The 19080-nt window shown below is 53.7% G+C and overlaps 1 protein-coding gene across 1 annotated transcript in view; it reads right to left on the reverse strand.

Annotated features, from left to right (window-relative positions):
* The window catches only part of LOC101081185 (ATP-binding cassette sub-family A member 17-like), a 75636-nt gene that overhangs the window by 41041 nt on the left and 15515 nt on the right, over positions 1-19080 (reverse strand). Inside the window, exons 7-14 of the mRNA XM_045047651.1 lie at positions 16919-17089; positions 11087-11259; positions 10336-10479; positions 9119-9248; positions 6024-6178; positions 4467-4622; positions 4150-4360; positions 2341-2491 (exon numbers count right to left, since the gene is read on the reverse strand). Of these exons, the coding sequence (XP_044903586.1) occupies positions 2341-2491; positions 4150-4360; positions 4467-4622; positions 6024-6178; positions 9119-9248; positions 10336-10479; positions 11087-11259; positions 16919-17089 (1291 nt within the window). The remainder of the gene's footprint in view (positions 1-2340; positions 2492-4149; positions 4361-4466; positions 4623-6023; positions 6179-9118; positions 9249-10335; positions 10480-11086; positions 11260-16918; positions 17090-19080) is intronic.

Below are 19080 nucleotides of genomic sequence, written 5' to 3' on the forward strand. Positions count from 1 at the left end.
CAGATCTGAAAAGGAAATTATAAAAATAACCCCATTTCCTATACCATCAAAAGAAAATTCTTAGGAATCAGCGTAATCAAGGAAGTCAAAGACTTTTACGATGAAAACTATAAAACGTCGCTGAAGGAAATGAAAGAAGTTGTAAATACATGGAAACACAGCCCCTGTTTATGGACTGGAAGACTTAATTTTGTTAAAATGTCAATACCAGCTGGAGAAATCCGCAGATCCAGTGCAGTCCCTACCAAAAAAGCAGTGATGTTGTTTGCAGACGTAGAAAATGCCATCCTCAAATTCATATGGAATCTCAAAGGACCCTGAATACCAAAACAATCTCAAAGGAGAACAAAACTGGAGGACTCACGCTCCCTGGCCATCTAAGAAGCGACAGCAATCCAAGCAGGGCAATATTGGCACAAAGGCAGACGGACACATAGATGGAAAAGAACAGAGAGCCTAGAAATAAGTCCTCGCATTTATGGTCAAATGGTTTTCGACGAAGTTGCCAAGACCATTAAGTGAGGGGAAAAGGACAGTCTTTTCAACAGGTGGAGCTGGGAAAACTGGACATCCCCACGCAACAGCATGACATGGGACCCTACGTAACACCACATACAAAAACTAACTCAAAATAGATCGAGGACCTAAATGTAAGACCTAAAATCGACTCTCAGGAGGAAACATGGGACAGAGCTTCATGACATGGGATCTGGCGGTAACTTCTTGGATGTGTCACCAAGGGCATGGTAACACAAGAAAAAAATGAGCAAATCAGATGTCATGAAAGTTAAAAAGCAACAACTGTGCAGCAAGAAACACTATCATCAGAGTAAAAAGGCGGCCCAGCGGGTTCGATCCCCACGTCGGGCTGTCTGCTGTCAGAGCAGAGCCTGCTTCAGATCCTCTGTCCTTCTCTCTCTCTGCCCCTCCCCTGCTCACACTCTGTCTCTCAAAAATAAATAAAACATTTAAAATAAAAAAACAACGCACTGGATGGAAGAGAATATTGCAAATGCTATATCTAATCAAGGATAATATCCAGAATATATAGAAAATTCCTACTACTCAACACAAAGAACAACTCGATTCAAAAATGGGCAACAGGGGGCACCTGGCTCAGGTAGAAGAGCGCGCAACTCTCGACCTCTGGGTCGTGAGTTCGAGCCCCATGCTGGGTGGAGACATTGCTGAATAAATAAAAGTTTTTTTTAAAATGGGCAATAGACATTGCTTCAAAGAAGACCTATGAATGGCAAGGAAATATACACCAAAGAATGGGAAGCAGGGTCGTGAATGGATACTCGTACACCCATGTTCATGGCAGTATTATTCACAATAGCTAACATGTGGCAGCAACCCACATGTCCGCTATGGATAAAGAACGTGGTGTGTGTGTGTGTGTGTGTGTGTGTGTGTGTGTGTGTGTATAAGGGAAAAATATTCAGCCTTAGGGAGGAGGAAAATTCTGCAAGACGCCACAACACTGAACCTTGAGGACACTGTGCTTAGTGATCTAAGCCAGTCACGAAAGGACAGATCCAAAAGCCAATGGGAAAGGGCACGCTGGCACTCCTAAGAGGCAGTGAGAGCAGTCCAGATCTTAGAGACAGAAAGTATATAACGGTGGGGGCCGGGGGCTGGGGAGAGGGCGGTGGGGAGTTCGGGTGCTCCTGGAAGTGACCCAGTGGAGACAGGAGTTGATGGTGTGGATGGGCGGGGTGAGTCAAGCAGGTGGGTTCCTGAGAACGCAGGGTGGGTAGACCTGCAGCTGGGGCTGAAGGGTGAGCCTTCAGCAGGAAGGGGACACGTTCTGGGCTGTTAAGAGATGGAAGGAAGAAAGGAGCGAGTGTGGGCTTGTGTGGGAGTGAGATGGAGTTCTTGTTTGCTGGCTCTCGACTTCATAGTGAAGTAGGAGGTAAGATTCCTACTTGAGAACAACATGATGCAGAGGACGGGGTGTTGGGGGGGTGCCGGGAACCTATCCGGGGTCTGAAATAATTAAAGAAAATCAGGTAAAACCTTCATCTGAGCTCGGTCACCCAATAAAAGGGCCCCTGTAAAGCCATATTTAAGAATTTGACTTTAACCTGAAGGCTTCTGGGAGCCATCGAGGGCTTTAAAGGATGGAGGTGACATGATCAGAGCCCTATATTTTCAAGTGTGCTTAGGCTGGAGTGTGCTGTCTCTCCAGGAGGTACCAAAGGCCTGGGGGTCCAGACCCTCACAGAACAGAGAGCTCTTGCTGAGGACAGAGGCGGGGGATGGCTCTGGACACTCCGTGCACGCTCACAGGTACTCCCGTGCACACACACAGGTACTCCTGCCCCCTGGGGTCCGCACCTGGGCATGCTCTTTTTAGGAAGAATAAAGGTTAATTCTTCTCCAATGCTGGACTGCAAAACCGCATTGGGTATGTGGTGATAAATCAGATGGGCAATCTTCTCTGTGCTACAGTGAGGTTTCTTCACTAAAGTCATGTAATATCCTGCACCTGAAACAACATTTCAAAGAGCCTGAAATAATCTTACTCTTTGTAGCTGCACTTACTTTTTCTGTAGCTCAGAAGGGGCGGCTCCCTGGGAACGTGGAGCTGGAGGGCCCCGTGGGGTGGAGTTGTTTTCACACAACGAACTGGCCTCTGAAGGCCGGTATTCTGGAGGGTCCGGCCTTCTCCTCCGTGACCGGAGGTGGTAATGACGGACTTAGCGATGCTGGCCGACGTGGCAGAGGGCTGTACGGAGGGCAGCTGACCTGGCAGAGGCCTTGCACATCAACGTGAAGAACAAGGCTACCTCTGTAATAATCACATCATGCTTTTGGCGTTTTGAACGTCCTTTCTGACACTAGTGACACTTGTTAGCGTGATGCTGGCGATGGGGCCACTCAACAAACATTTCTCAAGCCCTTGCGATGAGACAGGCACTGTTCTAGGTACTAGTCAGGAGTTCTTGCTCTCATGGGCCTTCATTAAAGGAGTGTGAGACAGACAATAAGATACACGGGGAAAATGTATAGAGTATTAGTGACATGAGCCATGTGTCAAGAAAGACAGACATGGGACAGGGTGTGGAGGGTTGGGGAATATGATTTAAAAAAATTTTTTTGTGTTTATTTTTGAGAGGGACAGAGCATGAATAGGGGAGGGGCAGAGAGAGAGAGACACAGAATCTGAAGCAGGCTCCAGGTTCTGTGCTCACAGCTCAGAGCCTGACACGGGGCTCGAACTCATGAACTGTGACATCATGTCCTGAGCCAAAGTCAGACGCTCAACTGACTGAGCCACCCAGGTGCCCCCAGGGAGTATGATTTTAAACAGGGCACACCAGGCCAAGCACGGCCCGTGGGCCACCCCTAGGACTCTGGCTTTTGCTCTCGGTGGGAGGGGAGGTCACTACAGGGCTGAGCCGAACAGTGACAGGCTCATTCTGACAACAGAGCGGTGGTGGTGGGGGGGGGGGGTGGTTAGTGGTGGTGGTCAGCAGGCAGGTGTGACAATCCAGGCCGGGAGAGGATGGAAGCCAGTCCAGGGTGCTAGACGGGCGTGGAGGTGAGGGGGGAAGGGAAGGCCCCCAGGGTTTGGGAACAGATAGGATATGGACTCTGACAGACGGAGGGGTCAGTGAGCCTGCAAGGTTTTGGCCCAGATCCTAGAGGACATCGTCTGCCTGTGCTGTGGGCAGAGTGCGGGAGCCCGGGGCTGCGCAGGGTTTGGACAAGCCCACCGGAGCCAGGCAGTGTCCACGCACGTGGAGCTCAGGAAGGGGTCCGGGCTGGAGAGGGGATGACTGCAGGCTGGATGAGGTCACCCGGTCAGGGGGCAGAAGAAGGATGGGGGCGGCAGTGACACAGGAGGCCGTGGGGTCCAGGAAAACAAGGGAGCCACTTGTGGAAACACCCCACACCTGTACAGGTGCTTCGCACACGCTGGCTCAGTCCTTGAGGAGCACGGTCCCTGAGTGTCCGCTTGTCACATCGGGAAAGGACGGTGGAAGAAGGATAAAACCCCTGGCCGCGTGTGTGGAGAGGCAGTGAACCCACAGAACGGAACTCAAACATCAGTGTCCTGCCTCCAGATCTGAGTCTGCTCCCGCGCCCCCTCCTCCCTTCCCGGCCCCGGCCCGGCCGCAGGGCCCCGCCGGCCCCGCTCACCGTACTTCTGCTTGAGGAACAGCGAGGACCCGCAGCACTGAAGCTCCCCCTTGGCCATGATGGCCACGCGGTCCCCCAGCAGGTCGGCCTCGTCCATGAAGTGCGTGGTGAGCAGCACGGTGCGCTGGCTCTTGTGCTGCTGCAGCAGGTCCCAGATGGCCCTCCTGGAGACGGCGTCCATGCCCGAGGTGGGCTCGTCCAGCATCAGCACCTGCGGGCCGGGCCGAGGAGCCGGTGGCGGGTGGCGGGGTGGCGGCGGCTCCCCGTGGCCGCCCGCCGTGCTGGGTGCCCCGCCCCGGGGCCTCCCGCCCGCCTACCTTGGAGCCCGCGATGAGGGCGATGCCGATGGACAGCTTGCGCCTCAGGCCCCCGCTCAGGCACCTGCTCAGGGAGTCCCGCTTGTCCTCCAGGCTGAGGGCGTGCAGCATCCGCTGGACCTCTTCGGGGCACTTGAGGCGGGACAGGCCCTTCAGCTGAGACAGCGGGGGCAGGGACGTCGGGCAGGGGCTCCCAGCCTTGGCGCCTCCTCCTGCCCTCCGCGTGCTGCGCCGTGTGCCCTGACTTCCCTCCCCGCCGCCCTGGTAGAGGCCCAGCTGTCCCACAGGCATTTTGCTACTACCTGCATAAACTGCACCCCAGAAACTTACTACCTCCGTGGAAAGGGATGGGCACAAGGCTCTTGGGGTTTGAATCATGTGAATATGAGTCTCATCAGTACCAAGTACAGCAGCGTATGAAGGAAAGGATTATACCTCCTGACCAAGTGGGAGCCACCCCCCCGGGATCCAGGGGACGTTCCACAGATGAGAAATCTAAGTGCTGCAAAGGCAAGAGTTTGGCTGGCTTTTCACCCAGTCAGCGGGAGGGGTCTCTTTCACCCAGTGCGCGTGTCCTCGTTATTCAGGGCTGTACCCTTGGGCCACACCTTAGTTTATGCTAATGAGCTGACTCCGGACCGGCAGGCGGAGCTGGCCTGCCTAAGCTGCAGACTGAGTTCAGTCACCTGCTGCATGATTCCATCACTCAGGCCTATGTGATGAATCCCACCAGAAAAACTGGACACTTGGGGCCGCCCGGGGGCTCAGTCACTTAAGCATCCGACTTCGGCTCAGGCCATGATCTCTCAGCTCTTGAGTTCGAGCCCGCGTCGGGCTCTGTGCTGACTGATCGGAGCCTGGAGCCTGCTTCGGATTCTGTGTCTCCCTCGCTCTCTGCCCCTCCCCCACTCACACTCTGTCTATCTCTCTCAAAAATAAATGAAAAAAATTTTTTTTAATTTTTTTTTTACGTTTATTTTTGAGACAGAGAGAGACAGAGCATGAATGGGGGAGGGGCAGAGAGAGAGGGAGACACAGAACCGGAAGCAGGCTCCAGACTCTGAGCCATCAGCCCAGAGCCCGACGTGGGGCTCGAACTCACGGTCTGTGAGATCATGACCTGAGCTGAAGTCGGACGCTTAACCGACCGAGCCACCCAGGCGCCCCGAAAATATTTTTTAAAAAATAGAAAAAAAACCCAAAAACTGGACACTGGAAGGTTAAGTGAGCTGCCCTCCTGCACAGCGACGTGCCAGCAGGGTATGTGTCCCGAGGACACGGAAGCTTCACACGTGGGACTCACCCAGAAGCTTCACACGTGGGACTCACCCAGACCTCACCCTGTGTGTATGTCTCTTTGTTCGGCTGGTCCCGACATGTATCCTTTATAATCACCCTACCCTAATGATAACCCTTGCCTCTCCTCCTCCCCGAATGGTTGGGGAACAGTGTCCAAAAGAGGTTTTAGGACCCTCTGAGGTTGGGGTCAGGGAGCCACAGCCTGTCTTCCCACCACCAGGACGCAGAGGAGCCACGGCCTGTCGCGCACAGACTCACCTGAGCATAGAAAGAGAGATGCTCCGCTACGGTGAGGTCATCAAACAGGATATCGTGTTGGGGGCACCAGCCCACGCTCTTCCGGATCTCCGCCATATTGCGTGAAATTTCATATCCATTGATATACACACACCCACTTGAAGGGGGAATAAGACCTAGGAGCAAGGAGAAGACATATCCCAAGGTCACCTGCAGTCAGAGCATGCGGCAGAGCAAGGGCGTAAGGACACTCTGTTTGTTGGCGTGCAGGCCGCCTCTGCCTTGTCACGATCGGGAACATCCGAGGCGTAGATGATCTGTGACAGTGAGTGAGGATGTGTGGGGGCAGCGGAGGCAGGAGACCTCCTTCCTACGTCTGAGGAGCGCCAGACTGCCCCGGTGAAGAAGACACACACGGGTGCGAGTCATGCTTACACTGAGATGAGCATTAAGAGCTACTGTGGAAACGTGGTTCAGAACGATGATGTTTGGGTTGTCTAATAGATTTGAGCTGAGACCCATGACTGATTCCGTGTAAATTCCCAGTAAGCCCCAGGGAGCACTCGAATGATCATACCCCCTGCCTGGTGCATGTGGGGATGTGTATACGGCCCATCTGTGTACTCTGTCTTTATTATCAGTTTCTTTAAAAACATTTTTTAAATGTTTATTTATTTTTGAGAATGAGACAGAGAGCACAAGTGGGGTAGGGGCAGAGAGAGAGGGAGACACAGAATCTGAAGAAGGCTTCGGGCTCTGAGCTGTCAGCACAGAGCCTGACGCGGGGCCTGAACTCACAAGCCTTGAGATCAGGACCTGAGCCGAAGTCGGATGCTCAACTGGCTGAGCCACCCAGGCACCCCCTAGTCTCATTTTCTTATTTTAAGTTGTATTTTTTCAGACTGAAAAAGGCCATAGATGTCTATTGCAACAGGAAGAAGGGCAAAGCAGACGAAGGTTATGCACATCCCAACCTGTAAACACGACCGCTGTTAACATTGTTTTGCATACTTTCCTGTGTTCTTACGTTCTTATGCGTATGCTGTCCCACAGGCTAAGTTTCTAGCAAAACTGGGAAATATAAATTCTGGTTCTTTTAACTGGCCTTTTCACAAAACAGTCTACTGAGGCCATTTCTCCACGTCAACGAGATCTATATAATTTGCGAAGGCTAACAGGATTTCATTGTTATGAATATACCCTGCGTATTTATTCACGCCATGCTAGTAGGTATTTAGGTAGTTTGCAGTGTTTCGTGAGTATGAATTTGGATCTCAACTCTGCCTTCCTCCCCATACACTTTCTGACTCCAAACCAATGTCAGTAGATTCGGTGGCCAAGAGGGGACAAGACTTTCAGGTTCTTGATACTTCCTGCCAAATTACCCACTGATGGCGTTTTGGGATCTTTCATTTTGCCTGTGGACAATAAAGCATCGGTGACTGTTTGCGGTTGGGGGATGGGGAGGAAAACCAGTGATGCTTTCCACGTTAAATATGTAAGTCTTTTTATGTAGAGTTACAATACTAGAATAGCTCCTAGAATTTTTTTTTCAAAACCCACATAGCTTTACTGGGTGGAGGAATGGGGTTTCAGATACAGAACAGGCCTGCGCCAACTTTGGGGCCTCCATGCACAGAAGCCCTTCCATGTTCAGTGTCCTGGGCCCTCAGCCAGGCTTTCCCTTCCCGGCTTAGCCTCTTCAGGGCTATTCAGTCTCGCTCGGTGTCTCTCAGCGGTGCCACTGTCTCCAGGGCTGCGTTGGCCTTTTTTTCTGTGCCGTGTCACTGCCGGTAGAAATCCGTGGCTCACTTCTGAGAGGTCGTTCGTGGTCCGCATTGTGGCAGGACTTGCAATTACGTTCATTCATTCATTCAGTCAGTCATTCGTTGAAAAGTATTTACCGCGTGGCTGTTCTTGGCCAAGCCCTGATCCAAGCATCACTGGCCAGAGGGAAACAGAACAGATTCTCTGGAGAGAGGGATGGGGAGACAGAGGTAGCACACCTATACAGAAACCACTGCTGAGAACAGCAGAGAGGGAAGCACCCGGGAAGAGCGTGTGTGTGTCTGTGTGTGTGTATGGGGCGGGTGGCGGGGGAAACGGTTTACGTCTTTGTCTTTGAACAACACTAGGACCTTAGTCATGTGGCCTGGGGGGTCTAGCTGGGTCACCCTGCAGGCGCTGAGGACCTCAAGTCCATACAGGAGGAGAGGCCTCTGGCATCAGCAATGCCTGCATCTGACAAGGACCCCCGTCTAGAGACAGTACTGCCCCCCGGTCCAGGAAACCTGCCGGCCTCAGTCCCCTGTCCTGACCCCCACAGAGCCTGTCCAGTGAGCGTCTGTGGGGCTGAGCCTCAGATCCTAAAATCCTGAAGTCGGGGATGGGGCGCGGAGGGGGAGTGACTGACGGAACCTCAGACCAAGTTTCCCCTTTGCTGCTCGTCAGAATCTTCCAGAGAAGGTGCACAGGAGCCTGAGAGGGGAAAAGAGGCAGCCTGCCTCTGAGATGCTGATAGTTTCTCTGGCAGGGTGGGTGTCTGTGACTGCTTGGCTCTCAGAGCTCCTTGAAGGTCAGAAGTGTGTCTCGTTGGTCTTGTACAGAACTTTGCACAGGTTAAGGCTCTGAGAAATACATATTTGCAGAATGAACAAGTTCTCAAACATCGCAGCCTATTGTTTTAACTGACAGAATGTGAAATAACTATTTAGGCATCAAAATGATGGTGAAACCGAAGTAATTGTAGAATAATTCTCCAGGTCTCATCCTAACTGAGCCACCTCCCCCGCCCCCCCAATCAGAAGCAAATGGATGGATTTCATGGTTAGGAGATTAGTGGTGCCTCCCTGTACCGGAAGGTTCTATGTGGGAAGGCACACATAGGGCAGGGCTCACAGCTCCTGGATAGCGTGTGAGATCAGAGTCTGCAGGCTGAAAGAGCCAAAGATTTCCCTTTCCTGCTACAAGGTCACGTGAACAGCCAGACAGGATACAGATGGCATGAAAACAAACAGCAAATGCTTCGTATTAAGACGTCAGTGAGATCTAACGAGGGGAGGTGGAACAGAGTTCGGGGTCTGTTCCTCCTCGAGGGGCTGGCCCCGCACCGGTACCTGTGAGCACGTAGCACGTGGTGGTTTTGCCGGCTCCGTTGTGTCCCAGGAGAGCAGTGATCTGCCCCTGGTACAGATTCAGGGTCAGGTCTTTGACCGCTACATGTTTATTCTTTCCTGTGTGATAGACCTGCGGAAAATTCAACGCGTGACTGACCGTGGAGCACGTGCACACACGTGGCGTTTGTGACGAACCTGTGACCCACCCCAAGTTCCCCTGCCAGCCCATCGAGGGGAATCCAAGTGGAAATCTAGAAGGGAGCCCTCTTTTCGGGGTTTAGCTGACCGGGGTGGGGGGGTGCTGGTGAGGAGCCTGACGGGGGTGGGGCGCAGTCCTGGGGGTTCTCCCTGGTACCCGAGCCACGGAGGCCAGAGCTCGAGGACGAGGGGCTCAGAGCTTGGCAGGGAGATTTCTCCCTGCTTCTAGAGCCACACCTTTCCCCGCATTACCTGGCTAAGCCCCCTCAGCAATCATGCCAGAACCGCGTGGCTGCAGACAGCCTGTTGTGCGAGCACAAAGGGAATCCCTGCTTGTGGAAGCGGCAGGCATGCCTGGAGGGAGCCGGAGCCAGCCCGTCCGGGGCCAGGATGTGACGCCTCCTCCCCCTCCAGCCCCCACAGGCAGAGGCAGGCTGCGAGCGCGACACGGCTGCGTTGTCAGTACAAGGAAACCGCCTCTCCTTGGGACTCATCGCGTTTGAAGGACAGAAGGGGCCAAAGGAGAAAATGTGGGACATCCCCGGCACGGGGCTTGTGTCCAGGCGTCCCGTCGCGGCACCGCCTAGTCACGCGGGGCTCTGCGTGCAGGAAGGGCTCAGCCAACGCTGGTGACAGGGAACCACGCCCCAGCTGGAAGCGGGCCCTGAGAGCTGGGGGCTCCGAGTGGCTGGGTGTGTGAACCGTGGAGGATGGAAGTCAGCCGGCAAGTGGCTGAGTCCCAGGGTGTCCCAGGTGTCTCCAGGCAGGGGCGCTGGCAAGGCAGGGGTGAGGGGGGCGGGTTATTTCAAGAGAGATCATCCAGACCCTCCACCCTCCTCCACTTAGCTGCACCCCAGGAGACAGGGCACTTTACGTCAGGTTCCTCTTTTGAGGACAGCATTCCAGGAGGAAACGAAACCTCGGTCAGGAAATTGTGCCTTGTAACCCCCATCAACAATAAAACAGAAGCCTCTGCGCCTGTTTCTTCAGTTCTCGGAAGGAGGTTTGTGAGCCGATACCTTGTAGAGATGCTGGATTTCAATCCCTTTCTTCAAATTGGTAGGCTCTTCCTGAATCAACTTGCTCTTCGGAGAGCTGTCCGGATCCGCCACCCGAAGCACCGACTGCGTGAGGGGCACGGGCTGTCCACGCCAGTGGGATGGCTAGATAGAAAGGCAGCTGACATTAGCACGTGCGGGTGAGTCCACCGTCTGCTTCGGGAAGATAATATTTTGGTAAACCAAGTTCTCCACATCCCTCCCCCTCCAGCCCCCAAGTTTCCTGGTCCCAAATATTTAGTGGTGCCTGGAGACGTCAAGCAGCTTGCTCGTGGACCCACTAACAACAAGCTGCTTTCTAGCCTGCAGTTCGTGGTCCTGAGGACGGAGTGAGCGACGGGGACGCACCCCGCCCAGGCTCGCGGCGTGCCGGGAGGCTCCCTGTGGCCGAGGCCTGGAGAAGTACCGGGCGGGCGCTTGTCCACACTCTGGGAAGGGCCAGCAGGGCGGCCGCGCAGAGGCCCAGAGTGAGTGCCCGTGCACGTCAGACAGGGTCACCCCCTTCACAACGGGGCCGCTGGCGGGGCGTTAATCGTGCTCCCCTGGTGACCTCAAGCTGATAGGTTCCGGGGTGAATCCGGCTTAGAGGACCCAGCTTAGGTGTCCTGGGGTTTGGGATTTCATCGGGGACACCGCCACGACGGGCGAGGGTATCGGGGGGAGGCCGTGGACGGTCTGCGTCGGTCTGCAGAGCCGCGGCGCCCGCACTCACCATGACGAAGAAGTACCAGGGCTTGGGCACGCCATGCTCGCCCGGGAGGACGGCCTCCACGTACCCGGCCACCGCGCCGTACAAGACGGAGTCCAGCAGAAGCATCAGCAGCACCTGGCAGAAGTTAAACTCCCCGCTGAAGCCGCCCACGTTCTTCCACTGCAGGCCTGTGCCTGCCCGGAGAAAGGGCCACAGTCAGCACCCGGACGGCAGGACGTCCCGCTCCCGCCGCCCGCAGGCCTGCAGAGTTGATGTCTGGGGCGCCAGGGGACGAACGCAAGGCACAGGAGGGGGGAAAGCTAGAGCTGTGAGTGTCTCCCACACGACAAAACATTTTCAGTATTACCAGAAGGCGGTAGTGTTTTCACTGGCACCGAATAGGGACGCGGTCATCCAAGACGCCTCCCCGCTTCCGCACCTGTTACCCGCCTTGTCCGCCGGGCTAATTCTCACCTGAAGTGAGGGCTGCCCAGGGGTCTCCTTACCCTGCACCCCTCCCCCGTCCGGGTTATGTGCCCATCCCCCCGGCACCCTGAGCTAACTGCGATCGGAGAGGGTAGGGCTCTGTGCTGTGAACCTGCCCGAGTTAACTGTTCACCCATCACTGTATCTGCAGCGTCTGCCCCGGGGCCTCGCGTGCTGTGGGCGATCACACATCCCTGTTCCACAAATACAGGAAGGTACCGAGGAGTTGGCTTGGGACCAGGTCCTGGGCGCGTAGGGAGGAAAGTAGCCTGTGTGGCGCCCAGTGTCTAATCTGGGTGCAAGTGGCCGAGGCTTCTCACTGAAAGCGTCCGAGATACTGAGTGTCCGCCAGCAGGCTCGCGGTGGCGGGAACCAGCAACGCCGAGGGAGAGATTCGAGTGCGGGCGGGCGAGCATACAGACGGGCTAGATCGCTGTTCCTCAGACTTCAAAGTGCTTGCTGAGCACCTGAGGTTCTGTTCCCATTCGGCGCGTCAGGGCCCCCCACGCCCCACCCCAGGAACCTGGGCTGAGTTGAGCTGCCGTGGGGAGAAGGGCCAGGTGGCCTCCGAGGCCCTTCCTGGCAGGCGATCCCGCGACTGGTCCACACGAGAGCGTCGCCTTCCACCGTGCCTGACAATCAGATCTCGCAGGGCTCAGGGCGGACTCCAAGGCTGCAGTGGACACTGAGCCCATGTGGTTCTCGAGAGCAGGTGCATCCTCGCGCAGCGCTAGTCTGCCCCGATGTCAGATCCACCCCCCTTTACGGTCATTTAGTTTGCGTCTTGTTTAAGAAATCTTTCCCGCTTTGGGGCGCCTGGGTGGCGCAGTTGACGCTGGTTGAGCGTCCGACTTCAGCCAGGTCACGATCTCGCGGTCTGTGAGTTCGAGCCCCGCGTCGGGCTCTGGGCTGATGGCTCAGAGCCTGGAGCCTGTTTCCGATTCTGTGTCTCCCTCTCTCTCTGCCCCTCCCCCGTTCATGCTCTGTCTCTCTCTGTCCCAAAAATAAATAAAAAACGTTGAAAAAAAAATTAAAAAAAAAAAAAGAAATCTTTCCCGCTTCAAGGATAGGAGTGTTCTCTTTTATATCATCATCGCCAAGAGCGTTACAGAGTTTTGACGCTGGAATTGACCCCTGTGGGTGCTGTGATTTGCGGGTCCAGTTTCAACTTCCCCAGAAGGCCTTCCCGTCCCTGCAGCACCATTTACTGACCCCCACTGCCGGGGGTCGGCGTCACTGCCGACCTTCACCTGTGCCTTTGGCTTTGGGTTTTCTGTTCTATCAGTCTTTTTGTCAGTCTTAATTATGATTGCTCTCTGATAGATCATCATGTCCGGAAAAACAAGGTTTCCCATCTTGCTCTTCCTGAAGCGGTTTTGGCCATTCTTGCCTCTCTGTACTTTCGTTTAAATTTGAGGGGGCGGCTGGGTGGCTTAGTCGGTTGAGCGTCCAACTTCGGCTCAGGTCATGATCTCACAGTCCGTGAGTTTGAGCCAGGCATCGGGCTGTGTGCTGACAGCTCAGAGCCTGGAGTCTGCTTCCGATTCTGTGTCTCCCTCTCTCTCTGACCCTCCCCTGTTCATGCTCTGTCTCTCTCTGTCTCAAAAATAAATAAACATTAAAAAAATTTTTTTTTAATTTGAGGGGGCGCCTGGGTGACTCAGTCGTTTGAGCGTCCAACTTTGGCTCAGGTCTAGAGTTTGGATCAGGTAGGGGTTAGCTGTGACTTCCTCCCACGATTTATCTAATTATATTCAGGAAGAAGGTGCGTGCGGGAGGGGTCTGCGCCATGTCCATCCCATCTAGAGTGTTCTGAACAGGGTGTGCCCGTCCTGCGCCCCGACTTCCAGCCCCCACGCCGTGGAGGTGGGCGTATGACCAAAGTCCTCTCTTCTTTTATGCTGCTTTTGGACTCAGCCAACCTTTCGTTACTCTTTCTTCTAATAAGTTTAAAAGTTACCCACTGCTTCTGGCCTGCTTGGCTCAGTAATGAATCACCAGGTCTGCTTTATGTTGCAAAGTCTAAACTTAATTATCTTTACTCTCCTTCCGGAAGGTATTTACTCCCTTTGGGTTCTGACATGATCCCCTCTAAAGCCCCTCCTATACACTTTAATTTTACCTGTTAAAAAAATTTTACCTGTTAAAAAAATAAAGAATAAAAACCTAAGGGAGGGCACCTGCATGGCTCAGTCAGTTGAGCATCCGACTCTTGATTTCAGCTCAGGTCATGATCCCATGGTTGTGGGATCGAGCTCTCGAGCTCCGCGTCAGGCTCTGAGCTGAGCCTGGAGCCTGCTTAAGGTTCTCTCTGCCCCTCTCCCCCACTTGCATGCACGCGCTCTTTCTCTCTCTAAAAAAACCCAAAAAACAAAAACCTAGGGGCGCCTGGGTGGCTCAGTCGGTTAAGCGTCTGACTTCGACTCAGGTCATGATCTCACAGTTTGTGGGTTTGAGCCGGGCATCGGGCTGCGTGCCGACAGCTCAGAGCCCGGAGCCTGCTTCCGATTCTGCTCCCTGCCCCTCCTCCGCTTGCGTGCACGCACACACACTCTCTCTGTGTCAGAAATGAATAAACATTAAAAAGTTAAAAAAAATAAAACCTAAAGGAATCTCCGTTGCCGCCGCCGCCACTGCTGCTGCTGCTGTAGTTGTTTTACACAGCCCGTGTATGAAGCCACTGTCTTCAGGCCCCCACTGTGGCTCTGTGGAAAAGCAGTTTTTCTTTTTGCTCCCCAGGCCACTTTCAAGATTTTTCTCTTGCCATCTGCTGTGCTCCGTTGTACGCTGATGTGCCTAGTGTAGATTTCTTATTACTCTCGTCTGGGGTTTGCTGGGCTTCCTGACATTGAGTTTGGGGACAGATCTGGGCACCCTCTTTTCAGATGCATTTCCTCTGCCCCTTCTCTCATTTCCTGCCGGATCTCTGCTTAAACGGAGGCAAAACACTCTTCCCTGCGTCAGTTTTCAGCTCTCCTGCCGTTTTAAAATCCTTTTGGTCCTCGTTGCTGCCTTCTGCATGGTTTCTTCTCGCCTCCTTCCAGGTCATAATTCTCCCTCCTCTGTTTTGAATCGACTGGTAACCCATCCACGAAGTTTGCTCCTTGGTTGGTCGTATTTTGTATTTCCCCCAAGGAGTATTGCGTCCTCATTGCTTGCAGATATTTTCAAACCTGCCTTATGAAAAGAAAAACCTATCACGAGCATTATTGTTTTATAATCTGTGATTTGATAATACCAAAATGTGAGGACTTTGTGAATCTGTTTTCACTTTGTCTTGTTTCTGTTGGTTCCTGTCCATGGCTGTTTATTTCCGTATGTTTTTCACTGCCTTGTACTTGAAAACCTGTGAGGCCAGCTCTGCCGGGCACCTGGGCTGCTGCTTGAGGGTCCCTGGACTGCCCCTGCAGGGTGACCCGGGCTGCAGCTCCGACAGAGAACCAGTTTGTAACAGGCTCGCGGGGGCCATTTTCTCCTTTGTTTTTCTTTCACGATACAGCCAGCACCACGGCACCTTCCCCAAGGCCGTCTCGTGTATCAGGGGTTGGTATAAGGACACAGGGATGTAATTTCCTGCCCCGCCCCCTTCACGAAAGCTGTCACCTCAGCTGCCGGGCATGCTGCAGCCAACGGGCTTTCAGCTGTCAGCCTCCTCACAGCCTTTTCTGGGTGGTCCACTCCCAGTGACTGCAGGAGGCAGAGGCGTGGGAGCCGGGCCATCTCAGCCCACCCAGGATGCCCACCCAGGATGCTCGGACCCCCACGGCTGTCAGGACCGCATTGTAGCCCTGCCGAGTGTCGTTTCAGTCTCTCCCCGAGAGAATCCCAGCATGGGAACAAACCCACAAGCTCGTCCAGCCCAACTGCTCACCCAAGTTCCCCCCGCTTTCAACAGAGAGGCTCTGTAAAATTCCCCTATTCACTCACTAACATGGAAGAAATCGGAGGTACCATTTTTTATGCTTATTTATTTATTTTGAGAGAGAGAGAGTGTGCACATGAGAGTGGGGGGGAGGGGCAGGGAGAGAGGGACAGAGAGAGAATCGCAAGCAGGCTCTGCCTGCTGAGCGCTGAGCCCAGCATGCAGCTTGATCTCACCAACCTTGATCTCATGAACCATGATATCACGACCTGAGCTGAAATCAAGAGTCGGACGCTTAACAGACTGAGCCACCCAGGTGCTCCCGGAGCTACCGTTTTAAACCTACTTTTCCCCCGTTGTCGTTTGCAAAGTGTGGTCTCGTCACTGCCTTGTTAAAGAAAACCACTCACCTGCAATGAATTCTGGTCAACTTGACACCCTCCATTATATTTTAAGCACCCTTCACCCATTTAGACCATCCCAACCTAAAGACATTTATTGATAGATAGTGCCTCTGAGCAGGTTGTTGAAGGTAATCCCAACTGCCCTAAGAGGACGCATAACCTAGGTCCCACATATAATTCCTATCCCTGCTGCTGCTAAGCCAAGCCGTAGTGTCTGGAACCAGGACTCTGGTGATAAAAGCCAACACTGAGCAGCGAAGACACTTGCTGGAGTGTTCACAGCAGATCACCTTCGTGCCGCGGAAATGTAGGACGGCCTCATGCAGAAAGCCTACTGAGGCCAGCTGGTCCCTACACTTTGATATGCTAGCTGCAATCTTCTGCTGTGACTGCTGGCATTCGGAAGGATCCTTCCGACCCCAGAACGCAAGACAGATGAAAACTTGGGGGTGCACTTCCAAAGGTGGGAGTTGGAAGTAGGACACCATTGATGGGAAGTCCCCTAGATGGACCCTGAAGGCTGTGAGCCTCAAACATGATGTATGTAGACAGCACTCCGTTTATCCATAAAATTCTGAAAGTGTGAACCAAATCGAATCATGACTCTGTATCTCTTTTTTTTTTAATTTTTAATGTTTTTATTTATTTTTGAGAGAGAGAGAGAGAGAACAAGCAGGGGAGGGGCAGAGAGAGAGGGAGACACAGAACCCAAAGCAGGCTGCAGGCTCTGAGCTGTCAGCACAGAGCCCGATGTGGGGCTCGAACTCACGGACCATGAGATCATGACCTGAGCTGAAGTCGGACGCTTAACCGACGGAGCCACCCAGGCGCACCATAACTCTGTATCTTTTATATCTGTACGACTGCATGGTCCTATCATCTCCTAAATCATTAATACGCTTTAGTTTTGCTCCCAAACCACACTGCGAGCTGTGTGGTGTGAAACGTGTCCTACAACCTACCGTAGCCTCGAGCAGGTCGGAAACGCTCAGGACGCCGAATGAAGAGTGCAGTGAGGCTCTCATGGGAACTCAGGTCACCGTGCCCGTCAGCGGTGACAGGGCATTGAGGCAGCGTCCCTTGGAGAAAGGTGGGACTCACCTCTTATCTCAAATATGGAGATAAATCGCACTCCCAGTGCCATGGCGACATTCGAGAGCAGGCAAAAGCCAATCTTTTGGAAGTGGGTCCTCTGGGAGTAGCTGAAAGTGAGGTACAGGTATGGGAGGTAGGTGAGGAAGATGATTCCTCCCGAGGCAGTGGCTACGTGGGCTGCGGGAAGAAACGAGAAGGGTTTTGTCACTGATGCACCACGTGCGACACAAGCCCCTTCCCGCCACGGCAGGGCGGGGGTGGGGACTGTGGGGGCCTCGGCATCTCCAAGAGAAGCCGTCTTTTCAGGAATTTTGCACTTTCGCTATCAAAAGACCAAGGGCATCTGTGGCACTTAAAACACAAATCCATCCGGGGGCGCCTGGTGGTTCAGTTGGTTAAGCGTCTGACTTCGGCTCAGGTCACGATCTCGCGGTTTGTGAGTCCAAGCCCCGCGTCGGGCTCTGTGCTGACAGCTTAGAGCCTGGAACCTGCTTCAGATTCTGTGTCTCCCTCTCCCTCTGCCCCTCCTCTGCTCACACTCTGTCTTTCTCTGTCTCTCAATAATAAACGTTAAAAAAATTAAAAAAAAAAAAAAAACACGAATCCATCTGTCCGTGAAGGCACAATGTCTAACTGCCCAAGACGGCACTGACACCATCCCTCACGGTACAGACCTCCTCCGGGCAGTGGGACATGATGTAGTACTGGGACCTGCGCATTCTCTATAGACTCTTCCATAACCCCCTTGCCCTCCCTGTTTTACAGGGGAGGAAACTGAGGTTTAGCCACATGGAATAAATGTGCCCTGTGGCATGGAGCTAGTAGATTATGGGTCAAGGACTCGAGTTTTTCCAGGTTCTTGGCATGGTGGCTCCAGATTGGGAGAGAAGGCCAATCCAGCTGGAGCGTGGGACAGGAGCTCAGGTTGAGTGCAGGCGTTTGACTTCCGGGAAGTGGAGAGAACAGGGAACCGGTCCTAAAAGTTGCATAGGTAATGGAAAAAGCCCCCATTGAGACAGCAGTGGGCCCTTCACCGAACCTGGCTGACCTTGGATCTTGTATAACTTGACTCAGTTTCTTCTTTTGTAAATGGTGTCAATCATTGCTAGGATTTACTAAGCTCTTACCACGCATCAAGTGTTGTCAGCATTTGACGTGCAATACCCTACCTGATCCTTCTAACTAAGTTGTAAATACTGTAATTTTCCAGTCTCACAGAAGGGAAAACGCATGCACAGTCTGTTAACTTGCTCAAGGTCAGGGTCCACACGAGGGTGCAAAACCGGCCCTGTGAGGCCAGAGCAAGAACTTCCAGCCTCAGTGAAGAAGGGAGAAGGGCTGCATCCACTGGAGGGTTGGGAAAAGGTTTGAAATTGCTGATCCAGAGAGGTGCGGGTCAAAGTGACAAAGGAATGTGGGTGGTCTGCAGGGCGGTGGCCAGCGAATCTGTGAACCAGAGGCCTAAATAAAGAGACTGGTCCACACAGGGGAGAGTGTTTCTCCGGCCAGGTTCTGCTGCAGGGTAAGCGGGGAGCTGGGTGTGACCAGGGCTGAGGATTTGCAATACGAGTTCAACAGAGAGCCGGTGGGTATACGTCACAGGAGTCAAAGTAGGGACAGGCCAGGGGCTCCGAGCGGGGCGAGGCACACGATGGGGTGATGGGTAGTGATAAAACACTGGGGCCAATGGATCAGACGTCTTGATGGGGGTCAAAGAATTACTGGGGGAGGTGGGTGCAAGACGGGGGAGCTAAACAGAGACATGGGGGGTCAAGAGTGGGGTTGTTGAGGCTGAGATTCTGGCCACCACACAGTTGTTGGCTCAGGTTTAGGGGATGCCCGTGGGAGCGTGGGAGCACCAATGTGGGGTGGCACAGGGTCACTGGGAGAGCAAGCCAGGGGTCTGAGAGGAGATGAGGCAGGATCAACAACCATGAATGTGGGCAAGGACAGGGGGCAGCAGAGGCTTCGGTAAGAGGTAGAGTGTGGTTTGCTCACATGACAATCTCCTCTTCAAAGGGGCTGGGCGGGCGGGAGGCACGATCTGGAGGGCAGCCAGGAGCCAGGACGTGCCTTCCTGCCTGTGGTGGTAACAGGGTGTGATGGTGGCGGCCCTAGCCACCTCCAGGGGCTGCTAGTGAGGCATTTCCTGGGGCACCGTTATAAAT

This window comes from Felis catus, chromosome E3, assembly GCF_018350175.1.
Source record: "Felis catus isolate Fca126 chromosome E3, F.catus_Fca126_mat1.0, whole genome shotgun sequence".
Taxonomy (NCBI): Eukaryota; Metazoa; Chordata; class Mammalia; order Carnivora; family Felidae; genus Felis; species Felis catus.